Genomic DNA, 13,023 nt, shown 5'->3' on the forward strand with positions numbered 1-13,023 from the left:
CATGTGGCCAACTGATATGAACATTGGGATTATGTAGTTGTTTTTTGAAACTTAGTTTCACAGATGGGAATTAGTATTTATTTATTCATTTCCTTAAGAGTGTTATGTTTAAGTATTAGTGTTTGAGTTAGGTTTAGATTACAGGATTAGGGGATAGGGACTAAGAGTTAGGGCTCAGTACAAGTTCCGGGTATTTTGAAGTTTAGAACATCCCTAGAAAATAAATATCAACCTTTCTTAAGATAAGAATGGTCCTAGAAGCCATCTACTGAACTGAGTAAGAAGGGGATTTGGTACTCTACATGTTTTTTAAAATGTTGATTCTAGAGGGGGGCAAGATGGCAGAGGTATAGGGGACCTTATTTAAATTGGTCCCCTGAATTGAGCTGGTGACATACCAGAGCATTCTGAACACCCACAAAATCAATCTGAGATGTAAGAGGATATATCAGGATCTATACCTACAGAATACCTACGGTTGCTGGTTTTGAGATATGAAGTGTGGAGCCATGATTCTGTGGGTAGATAACAGAAGATAAATGGTAGGGGGAAGAAGCTTCCAAGGTCTTGCAACCCTGGAGTGCAAAATTTTCCTGTGCTGCTGGTAGCGCACAGACTTACAGACAAGTAGTAGCAGAGAAAGGACTTTAGGGTAGGCACTTCTCTGAAATATGGAGCTTCAGTGTCTTACATGCAAACTTGGGATGACTGGTTGTTTTAGAAGCACAATGGGTAGAGATGTTCCTGGATTTTGTAGCAAGAGCTAGGAATGCAGGTATAGTGTGCACAACCCACAGAAGACCCGCTAATGAGTTTCCCTCTTCTTGGGAATGACCATCCCAAGATGCTTCATGCTGAGGTGAGGAGTGGGCCTGACCCTCCTCCAGCTACAGGCAAATAGACTCACCTCAGACACAGAAGATGCATTCCATGCAGACCCTCCCACAATGTTACAAGAATAGAATGACTCTGAGTGGAAGGGCCATTCCTGTGATTCCTCTGATGTGCGGAGATCAGTACTGGTTTCACAGGAAATCAAGAGAGCAAACAGCCCAAAAGATATTTATGAGTTATCTAGGGGAAATCCTGGCCAGTTCAATGGGACAAAAGCAGGGATATGAGAGGAATTGACAGTATTGTCTCATATAGTACCTGCTATATTATTTTATTTCTGGATCATGATTTGAGCCATATATCCCCATTTCAGCCCCACTTTAGAGCCCTCCCATCATGGTAGACATTTATTATTGAACCTTTCTCCATATGACACTTGGTGAAGATCTGGACAGTGTAACAGGACACCAGTTCCATGGGGCTCAGGATACAGGACAGGTTGAGGGAGAAGTCAGAAGAAGGAGAGAATGAGGTTGGGGGGTGGTTTCTGATGGATATTCAAAGGATAGCACAGGGAGGGTAGGGATCTGGCACCTGCAAGCTGGACCTCAGGATTCTCATAAATTCCCTGTGTGGAAGCCAGGAAACATGTCTCAAACACAGTCACCAAAGACGCTCTCATGGACTCTCCCCACCAGAACAGGACCCAGCAGTAAAGGGATGGGTTTCCTTCTCTGAATTGTCATCCCACCAGTTTCATGGGGAAATCTGAGCGTCCCTCATAGCAGGTGGACTCCTTTTCCATTTAGGAAATGGAGCAGTGCCTACAGAAGGGCAGTTCCTGATCACCTGTATCCGCCTACATGTACAATGAGCCAGAGGATACACTGGAGCCAGGAGGACTAGAACTGACTTGGGCAGTCATAAACATGTGGGGACAGTGTGTGCCCCACTGAGGGCAGAGAACAGGCATGCAGCATGCAGAGAGCCTGGGCTGTGCAGGTGTTTCTCAAGGACAATGGGAATTTGCAGCATGTGCTTCTGTGGAGAACGGAAATGGGACATAGAAGAGGTTGATGAAGGGAAGTTCCCCAGAGACTGGAGAGATCTCTGCTCTGTGGAGGCAAAGTTATATTTTTGTGGTTGGTTTCATGGAGAACACGAGGTATTAGAGATGAAAGGGAAAAAAAAATATATCTCTCTGGACAGCTGAGAGTGTGGAGAGGAAATCCCTGATCTCAAAAGGAAGTCCTACCCCACTGCACCTGCTCCTGGGTCTGATCTCTGCTGTGGATGCTGAGCACTCTCTGCTGCCCTGAGTGCCCCATGCAGCTCAGCACATCCTGTGTCAATAGGGAGGTTTCTGTCCTGGCTTACACTGAGGTCCCCTCACAGTGTCCTTCGCACGGTAATACAAGGCCGTGTCCTCAGTTCTCAAGCTGTTCATCTGCAGATACAGTTTGTTCTTGCCGTTGTCTCTGGAGATGGTGAATCGGCCCTTCACAGAGTCTGCATAGCTTGTGCTACTTCCATCATAGCTTATACATGCGACCCACTGCAGTCCCTTCCAAGGAGCCTGGCGGACCCAATGCATGTAGTAGTTGCTGAAGGTGAATCCAGAGGCTGCACAGGAGAGTCTCAGGGATCCCCCCAGGCTTCACCAGGTCTCCCCCAGACTCCACCAGCTGCACCTCATACTGAGCACCTGCAGACGGAAGACATCTTTGTCAGGAAACTATCACATATCCTGTTTTTCTCTCACTCTCATTCACTCACATACTCAATTTCTTTTTTGTCCAGAAGTTACCTTTTAAAAGAGCAAGAAGGAAAACCCAGCCAAGCACAAATTCCATGGTGAGTTGTCTGTATTCTGTCCTGATCACTGAATGAACATCTGGGTATCCCGGGCCTGGGGCTCCTCTCCCAGCTGCAGGATCTTGGCTGTGCTGGTTAAATCAGCAGAAGGAAGGCCCTATTTTCATGTCCTCTGGCTATATATTCAGCTTGGAGATCTATTCTGACAGAGAGGCTGTGACCCTAGCCATTATGAATACCTTTAATTTAGTGCCAATGACAAATTTTGAAAAAAATATATATTATATAAGTTTCCAGTGTGTATACTTGTGTTTGTAGGGTATCCATGAACATATATGGGGAAAGACTGACCCAAGGATGTAGGTCAGTGCTCCCCCCACAGGAATTGCTGCCCCCCACCCCGAATCATCTGCAGGACAGAGTGTCAGGTTATGAGGCATATGGAACCCATCCTGTAATGGGGATATATTGATTTTGCTTATTTTATACTTTACCATAAATATAGAGAAAATCAGCAGTGTGTAGGTGTGTTTTAATGTCTTTAACATTCTGATCTCTCTATGTCCCTCCAGAATCACCTTTGCTATTACCTATAATTAAGTTCAATGTGTATACTCAACACAAGATCAACGGCCCACAAACGGAGTGTGTGATATGATAAACACAGGTGTTGCAATTAACATTATTGACAGTGAGCGCACCAATTCTCCCTAAAATTTCCAGCATTTCCCCCTGGAATTTTTCCTTTCCTTTCCCTTGACCACCCTGTACCCACATAACTATTGTTCTTTCTCATGTCACTTTATACTAGCTTTAATTCTGTAGAATTCATAAATGGGACATTGCACTCTCTGTGCTTTCTCTGTAGGGCTTCTTTGCCCCAGAATCAATCCTTGTGGACACAGTCATGTTGCTCTCTCTATCAGGAATTACTGGTTTTAATGACTGACAGCTCTGAAGGCATGAGTTGGAAGCACCAGCTGGAGGAAGATCTGAAAGAGCAGAAAGAAGCCACTTGCTTCAGCCTCATCCAAACACCCTCTTGACCCAGGAGTTCTTTGTTCTAAAAAAGAGAACTCCTGTGTTGTTCAGGAACCATTTCTGCTGTCTGTGGAGAAGAGAACTAAAGGCAACAAGAAGTGGACCAGAGAAGGTTGAGTTAGAACCTCAGAAAGACCTGTCCATGGAAGCTGTGAGGCACCATGAGGAAGAACAGCATAAGGGAGCTGTCCTGCTGCACAAGAAACCTGTGCACAAACAAATCCGACACTCAGGCACCAGGCTGTGGATGTCATGTCAAGTGGCCAGCCTCTGACTATGCCTATAACTCCCATATTCTTCACTCAGTTCCACTGCTAACCTCAGCTGTGACCTGCAGTCACCACATGGGAACAGCAGCTGCTCTTTTTCTCAAACTAGGAACCTTCTTTCCTTGTCACCATTGTATGGAGAGAACCCATTTCTGCAGCCACACCTGCACACATTGCTACAGAGTGTACTGGATATGTATGGAATCTCCTTTTTTTGAGAATTGTTTTCCTGCATTACTGAAGCTCATTAGGAAGCTCAACACATGCGTGTCTCCTACTGTTCCAAGAACTTACTTATATTGAGCCATCATGGATCTTGACTGTGGGTATTAACTGTGACTAGAATGTAATCTCTGTCAAAACAGTGCAAATGTATTGCCACTCTGTCACCCTCCTGGTTTTCTATTTTAATCAGAATATAAGAACCAGTATGCTTACCTGAAAACATGATCTCTTTTTAGATACTATCTGTATCTTTGTTCAAAGTGCATTTAGAACAAAGGAGTGGAACTCCAATTGGAATGCTTCAGGAGCTGCACAACCAGGAAGAAAACTGTGTTGCCTCACATGGAGCCTCCCAGAAGCCATGTCATGCTTTGGGACAGAGCTGGTGTGAACCCACATTGTTCCTTGAATGTGCTGACGGTAACAGGGAACACCATGCTCTACACATGCATCTGTCCTCCCATAAACTGGAGTGGGAGCTATATAGTTGATTCCCTTCTCTGATTTCTGCCTCCCCATATTTTCAACTCTGTTAAGCCCCTTTATTGGTCACCTTTCCAGGGGGAAATGGTAGTTTCAGAGGAGGAGTGTCCATGAGCATTGGAAAGTACAGGTACTGTTCTTAGAGAAATGTGTGCTATAAGGGTTTCCTGTCCTTGCCTGTTTTGTTAACTTCTTCCCAGGATCAACTTGGGAAGGCAACCATGTGTGCTAGGCTTCACACAATCTCTTCATTTTCTGGTCAATGTGCTTTTTCTCATCTGCTAGACATCGTACTAAGCCTTGGTTCAGCTCAGGTAAAAACTTTCTCATAAATCCTTCCTTGACAACGTGGCCTCGTTACCTAAGATGCTCACTTACTTCTTCATGGCTCCCAATGTTCCCCGTGTGAATCTCCCTCAGAACACGTACGTATACCACCATGGTACTTGTTCACAAGTTAGAAGAAGCAGAGATGCCTACATTTTTCTTAGTCCTCAAAGACAAGAGTTATCTTCGTCACCTCTGCACTGTGTGTCATTGGTGCAGAATTCTTTCAGCCCATGTTGAATAGTGGTTTTCCTGCAGACTTGCTGTTGCTTAAGACCTCTACTCTTTACATGTACCTGCTCTTGTACGTGGGAACAAAACAGCATCCGTTTTCTGTCCAGGCCAGTTCTTGGCCCCATGTAATGTAGTCAACCTATCGGACATTCTTTCCACTAGTTCATGCAGTGAATATTATGAAGAGGCCATTGTAGTCTCAGTGATGATGACCAAAAAAAAAAAAAAAAAGAGAGAGAGAGAGAGAGAGAGAGAGAGAGACATGATTTCTAGACCCCGACCGTTCTGAAAACCCACAAATGAATACAAAATGCAGATCCTTTATTCTTTACCCAGAAATCTAGTGTACTGTTCTATAACTGTTTGTGTAATTCACTAATGAATATTTATTTGGTTCTAACTGCACAAAGTATAGCCTTGCCTGGTCTCTGTGAATACAGCAATGAGCAGAAATAAAAGAACTTGCCTTCATGGGGCTTGCCTTTGAGGAGGGAAGACAAACCACAAACCAGCAACAACCCTCTCTTTCTCCACATGGTAAATGATTCTCTGGCTGCCTCTGGTGTGGAGAATAGTTAGGAGTGGGATAGGGATATGTGAGATTGGAATCTGGAAGGTGAGGAGATTCTTGAGGGCGGCCAAGTGAAAACTGATAGGAGCCCAGTCCAGGGTGGCAGCAGTGAAGGGGTGAGAACTGGTTGATTTCTGGGTGTGTCCTGAACTTGTAACTAGTAAGACTTACTGAGTAATTGGCCATGGAGTGAGAGAAAGAGGCAGTTAAGGGAGCACTCAGCTCTCAGCCCCAGAGTTTAGGTCTCCATCCTTCATCCTGTGAGATGGCCAGTTCCATTCTAGTCCTCTTATCTCTTGTGGATTCATGGAGGGTTTTTTCACTGTGTCTCATTATCTCTGGCTTTACTGTTTCTCCTTCTGTCCATGTTTTGTTCCCTTCTGTCTGTACTCTCTAGCATGCTCATCCCCATCCATCACCTTGTATTTACAGTTTTCTGTTGCATCACTGTCATTCATGTATTTCCATCTGGTTTAATTTTTGTAATATATTTTGCCAACTTTTTTTGTTTTTGGTTGATTCAGGTAGGAGAATAAATGCATCCCTTATGTTGAGGGTGCTGGGAATAGTGTCATTGATAAGTATGATAGGAAGGATATTTCTACCCCATTCTCTCCATTCCAAACTACCCCCTCCAGACACAACCATGATGACATTGTCATGTGTGACAGTCCCAAGGGTTTACATTAGAGCAAACAGCTTAGAATTGAGACACAGTCATCCTTTGCCTCTTGCTTTCCATAGTCCTTCTGCTTCTGAGTTGCCATCTATGTCTCCCCATCATGTTCTGCCTAGAATTGGGTTCTCTCTCTCAGGACCACCTCGGATTACCTTCATTTATGGTGCAACCTCCCCTTCATCCTGAAGCTCAGAATCTGCATTTTTATCTACCAGAGACTGTCAAGGTCTTGTTCCTTCAGGCTGTATTCTAGATGGAGCTTGTCTTGGAATACTCGGAGGTCATTCTGAAATTGTCCTGAGCAATAAACATGTCCTTAATAGGAATTTAATAACTTTTCCTGAAAAATAATGTCTGTCACTCTATGCTCCATTTTTGCAAAGGTCCTAGCTCATGCACATATGTAGATTGTCAGAATTCCCACAATTCCTGGGAAGGGCTCTCTGTTTTTCGATGTTGTTTTGACTTGGCCATGGTTTCCCCCTTGCTCATGGTGTTGTTCTTATTAACAACCTTGCAAGATGACTGTGCACTCTTATTGGTTGGTTCTTTTCTCTTATGTGATGGCTTGTTGCAAACTTGACTGCTGTTTTGTTCTATCCAGGGGTTCTCCACAGTTTGTCCCTGCAACGTGGAGATTTGCTTGATAGACAGGACTTGATTCAGTGTTTAATGGAGAGGAGACCTGGACAACCCACTGGAACACAAGATAAGATGTCATTGAATAAGTGAGACAGGAAAAGTACTGGGGGAAGTGTAGAGATTCCTGTTAGAGGTGTGATTTCAGTTCTTACAGTTCTTTCTTTCTTTTCTAAGTAAAAACTATTGAAGTACAATGTAGTTTTGAAACAATTAATATAATGCAGACATTAAAAAAGAATTACTGGTTTTAATGATTAGCACCTTTCCAAAGAATGAACATAGCAGGATTTTAATTTTTTAAGAAGTTATTTGGGGTTCGAATAGTTTCCAGCATCTGATGTTGCAATAAAGTTGCTTCCCCCCTAGATATGTAGCTGAGGAGCTCAGAAAATGTATTATTTATGTGCTTTTCAGAAGAAACATGAACCTGAAGAAGATGCAGAGGAACAATTTTACATCAATATGCGAGTTTCTATGCCCTGTTAAAATTCTGCTTTACATAAGTGTTTTTGAAAGATTATTGTCAATTATGGGAATATAAATAAAACATAATTAAAATGAAGTTTCTGTGAGGATGCTATAAGGACATATGCAATATGTTTATGTAATACGTTTAAGGTATATTTTGAAAAGCTTGATGCCCAAAATAACTACTCTAGGGTGTAACCATGGAGCAGAAATCTGGAGTAACATTTATAGCCATGGATTGAAGAATCAGCATATTATTCAAATCCTTTTATTAAGGGATTTTGTGAGTCTAATTTTATGTGGAAATAATATCAGCCTTGTGGGCACAATCTTATTTCCAATGTGGGATCTGTGTCTCTGTGGCAATGAGACGATTCTGGTCAGGGAAACAGAAGGCCTTTTGGGACATTCATGATTCTCCTGAAGATATTTTCAGAAGAATCTCTCCCTTCTCCCAGTCCCTGTTTGGGTCTGCCTGTCACCTTTTGGAATGCTGCCACTATGTCCACCCATGATGGGGGTTACCTGGCATTTGGAAGTGCCATAAAATTGATTTTACATCAAGATACTGGAGGCAACCTGGATGTCATTTCTTTCAGATAATCTGCAGTCTCTCACCTTTTTGGTGTCACTAGGTGCTATCAAAGCCTGGTAGTTAAATGTTCTGTTGTAACATGGTGTGAATTTGAGACAAATTGGTTACAACCTCGATTCAGTACTTGGAAGGAAACTCAGAAAGAGAGTCAGAATATTTCCTTCTCGTGTGTCATCTTCAGCAGCAACTTTCTGGGGAACCTGAAAGGTGGAACATTGTGAGAAAACAGTCTTCAGGAGCCCACAGAACACAGGTAGATGACTTAATCCCATGTCCACCCTCCATGGCACATGCATATGTTTTATTTCTTGTATGTGCCCTTTCCTACATTGTGAAGACATTCCTGAAGCAAAGCCTCCATTCCTTCCTGCAGATGAAAGTCTTATTGATTTGTGTTTCCATCCTGGGTTATACCAGCTTTTATATCCAATAGCTGAGGTTCACACCTGACAGCTGTCTTGGTGGGACAATGGTGCACGGTGTAGTTCAGAGTCAGATACCACAAGATCGTCATACTTACAGTCTCCTGGAAAGCTTGAGAAAACAGCATACTTAAAGTAAATTTACACAATCTCTCAGAGATTCAGGGACTCTGTTCTCCAAATATACTCCCACTGGCACTGATGGGTAGTGGTCAATGGACTCAAGAGCACATGCCTAATCTCCCTGTGACATGGTACCTGATGAGGCCATGCATTTAGGAATATTTCCTCGAATTCTAGTCTCTACCATATTGCATTCTGCTGTGGTGACATTTAAAAATTATTCATGTATCATACCCCTCAGTGGACAGGCAGGCAAAATCAGTCTGCCTGTCCACTGTGAGTTTTTGATGATTGTTTGACTTTCTTTTTCCAAATATTTTTTCTCAGTGTTCCAAGCCCTTTGCCTTCCACTTAGTAAATTCAGTATAATGGGAGAGCAGTAAATAAGTAAATAAGTAAGTAAGTAAGTAAATAAATAAATAAATAATAAATGCTGCCCTTCAACCTCTTAGAAGGATTTACAAGGACTGTTGACAATAGACACAGCAGGGAAATTCAATTCCAATTCAACTCCAGGTTGCAGCTCTGATATACCTGTGTTTTCATTTTCTCAGATCAGACTCTTTGACCTTGCTGCATGAGTTCAGGACATCTGTTCTTCTCCACATCCCCCAGTTTCCATCCCTGAATGCATCATGTGCATCAGGAAGACTGCAAACTTGCCATGACATCCAAAATGCACCTGTGTTCACTGCACGGAGACATGGAATGGTGCTTGTAATATTCCTGTAATTCTTGTCCTTGGGGAGCCCCCTCACTACTTTCTCATAGCCCAGGGCTCACTGCCAGGAGGTGCACTCCTCTCTGAGTCTCCTAGTGAGGGAGGTTATGTAGGTGGATGAAATATGTCAACCATTAATGCAAAATAATATAATAATTGCATAATATTTAATCAATTTGGTCATTCAAAGAGCAAGTGAACCATAAGACAACTGGATCAGAGCAAAGAGAGAAATAAATTAGGATATTCTGAAATAAAACACTGGATTTCAACTTTGAGCTTCAGCATATACAGAGGAAGGAATTGCTACAAGAAAATGTGGGATGGAGTAGTTACGATGGTGGAGAAGGGGTCGCTATGCTTGGATTTCTGGAACACAGCTATGTAGTCATCAAGTCATTCTGAGCAGCCAAGAAGACAATCAGAGGTCTGAGAGAACAAAACCCACTAGTCTTCAAATAAAACACCGACCTCCTTTTGTTATGTAACAGGTGCAGAGAGTTGTCTTGGGACAGATAAAGCTGTGGGGGTGACATCAGGGATGGAGCCTGCTTCTGGAAGCTACCCAAATGAATTGTAGCAGCAGAGCACAAAATATGAACTTTTAGAAGTGTGCTACTGTGGGGATGTGGCTGGCATAAAGGTGCTGATGTGGCAAAGTGGGGCAGAATTCCAGGGTCTGAGGTCTGCTGAGGTACAAGAAGGATATGTGGCACCATTGTGATGCACAGATGCTAGGCAAAGAACCAGGAACCCGGTTGAACAGTGAGTCTAAGTGCGGGCTTTCTGCTCTGACGTGCCATAAATGGTGAACCACAATCTGGTCATGGGATGTCTTTCCTGAGACCTGTAGGAAAATGGAAAAAGATATAATACTCTCCCCTGGAGGAATAGCATGGGTCCACACCATAGGAGTCCCTAGAAGTTTTGAAACTCTATCATGTGCCTGAGATACAGCAGCTCGGTTACAGGTAGGGTGAACATGGGTTTCAGATGGAAACATTGGAGAGAAAGGGGTTGATTGCTGTTCTGTGAGGGCTCACTGAAGAGTGGGGTGTATGTGAAATTTCAACCTCTCTCTGCTTGACTTATTTTACTCAGCATAATCTCTTCCAGTCCCGTCCATGTTGCTACAAAAGTTGGGTATTCGTCCTTTCTGATGGAGGCATAATACTCCATAGTGTATATGGGCCACATCTTCTTATCCATTCATCCATAGAAGGTTTCACTTATTTGTGGAGTATAACAAAAAGCATGGAGGACATGAGTTACTGAGTTACTGAGAGGGGTTGGGGGTAAATTGGAAGGGAAGGTGAATCATGAGAGAATATGGACTCTGAAAAACAATCTGAGGGGTTTGAACTGGTGGGGGGGGTAGGAGGTCGGGGTACCAGGTGGTGGGTATTATAGAGGGCACGGATTGCATGGAGCACTGGGTGTGGTGAAAAAATAATGAATACTGTTATGCTGAAAATAAATAAATTTTTAAAAAAAGAAAAAGAAATTTCAACCTCTGCCTAGAGAGAAGATGGCATATTCAACCTACCCATCAGTGCCATCAGGAAGCAAAACAGTGGCACCTAGTGGAGGCCAGACACAACTACAGGAAGCCCTGTCCTCTGCTCCCAAGATGTGCCTTTCCATGAGGGCAAAACCCCTGAGAATAATCATAGCAGGCACCTCCCCCAGAAGATCCTCAGAACAATTCCATCTCAGCAAGTTTAATGATCATAGAATGTGGCACACTTTCAGTTCCCAGGGAAGTAGGCTTAGCTTTCATCCTTTTTATTCTTAAGTTTTTTATTTTTATTTTTTGATTTCTTTTCTTTTTTTCATTTATTTATTTTCAGCATAACAGTATTATTTTTTCACCACACCCAGTGCTCCATGCAATCCGTACCCTCTATAATATCCTCCACCTGGTACCCAGACCTTCCACCCAGCCCCGCCACTTCAAACCCCTCAGATTGTTTTTCAGAGTCCATAGTCTCTCATGATTCACCTCCCCTTCCAATTTACTCCAACCCCCTTCTCTCTAACTCCCCATGTCCTCCATGCTTTTTGATTTATTTTCTGATTTATCTTTCTTTATGTTTTCTATTACTTCCTCCTTATTTTTTAGGTTTAATTTTTATAAATACGCATTCTTATTTTTTCTATTTTTAATTTTTTCATTGATATATATTTTTGTGTGATCTATATTCTATTTAAGAAGCATTCATTATGACAAATCATCAATTTATTTGTCTTAATTTATTCCCCTCATCTTATTTTATTCTCCAGAAAAAAAAAAAATGAACGGATGAACAGACACTTCTACACTGAAGACATACAAATGGCTAACACACATATGAAAAAATGTTCATCACCCTTAGCCATCAGGGAAATTCATATAAAAACCATATTGAGATACCACTTTACACCAGTTAGATTGGCTAATATTAACAAGACAGTAAACAACTTGTTTTGGAGAGGGTGTGTAGAAAGGGGAACCTTCTTACACTGTTGGTGGGAATGCAAGTTGGTGCAGCCACTTTGGAAAACATTGTGGAGGTTCCTTAAGAAATTAAATACAGAGCTTCCCTATGACCCTGAACTTGCACTACTGGGTATTTACGCCAAAGATACAGATGTCGTGAAAAGAAGGACCATCTTTACCCCAATGTTCATAGCAGCAATGGCCACATTTGCGAAATTGTGGAAAGAGTCAAGATGCCCATTAACAGATGAGTGGATAAAGATTTGCTCCATATATACAATGGAGTATTATGCCTCCATCATAAAGGATAAATATCTGACTTATGCATCAACATGGACACGTCAAGAGGAAATTATGCTGAGGGAAATAAGTCAAACAGAGAGGGTCATTGTTTGGTTTCACTTACTTGTGGAGTATAAAGAATAACATGGAGGATTTTTAGAGAAGGAGAGGAGAACAGAATTGGGCAAAATTGAGGGTGAGATGAATCCTGAGAAACTGGACTCTGAGAAAGAAACTGAGGGTTTTGGAGTAGGGGGTAGTGAGGGTTAGGTGAGCCTGGTGGGGGACATTCTGGAGGGCACATATTGCATGCACATGGTGTTGTGCATAAACAATGATAATTGGAGCACCGAAAAAATAAAATAAAATTTGAAAAAAGAAGATATTGAAAAGAAATGAGAGAATGGAAAAATTCACCATAAAAGAATGAGTCAGATGTAGATTTCATTCCCAGATTTTTAATCAATAAAAACATAAATATGAAGTCTGTACTAGAATTTAAAGTGGTGATTTTAAGTATACTAGCTGGCCTTGAAAAAAGGTTAGAAGACAATAAGAATCGCTTACTGCAGTGATACATGAACTAAAATTGAATCAGGTACAAATTAAAAACAAACAGAATGGTTAAAATTAACAAAACAGGAAACAACATGTGTTGGAGAGGATGTGGAGAAAGGGGAACCCTCTTCCACTGTTGGTGGGAATGCAAGTTGGTGCAGCCTCTTTGGAGAACAGTGTGGAGATTCCTCAAGAAATTAAAAATAGAACTTCCCTATGACCCTGCAATTGCACTCCTGGGTATTTAACCCAAAG

The 13,023-nt window shown here is 42.2% G+C and overlaps 1 protein-coding gene across 1 annotated transcript in view; it reads right to left on the reverse strand.

Annotated features, from left to right (window-relative positions):
• Nucleotides 1-2,182: 2,182 nt before the first annotated feature.
• LOC131999488 (uncharacterized) overlaps nucleotides 2,183-13,023 on the reverse strand; it is a 19,016-nt gene continuing 8,175 nt past the window's right edge. Inside the window, exons 3-4 of the mRNA XM_059372175.1 lie at nucleotides 8,630-8,717; nucleotides 2,183-2,438 (exon numbers count right to left, since the gene is read on the reverse strand). Of these exons, the coding sequence (XP_059228158.1) occupies nucleotides 2,183-2,438; nucleotides 8,630-8,717 (344 nt within the window). The remainder of the gene's footprint in view (nucleotides 2,439-8,629; nucleotides 8,718-13,023) is intronic.

This window comes from Mustela nigripes, chromosome 13 (genome assembly GCF_022355385.1).
Source record: "Mustela nigripes isolate SB6536 chromosome 13, MUSNIG.SB6536, whole genome shotgun sequence".
NCBI classification, from domain to species: domain Eukaryota; kingdom Metazoa; phylum Chordata; class Mammalia; order Carnivora; family Mustelidae; genus Mustela; species Mustela nigripes.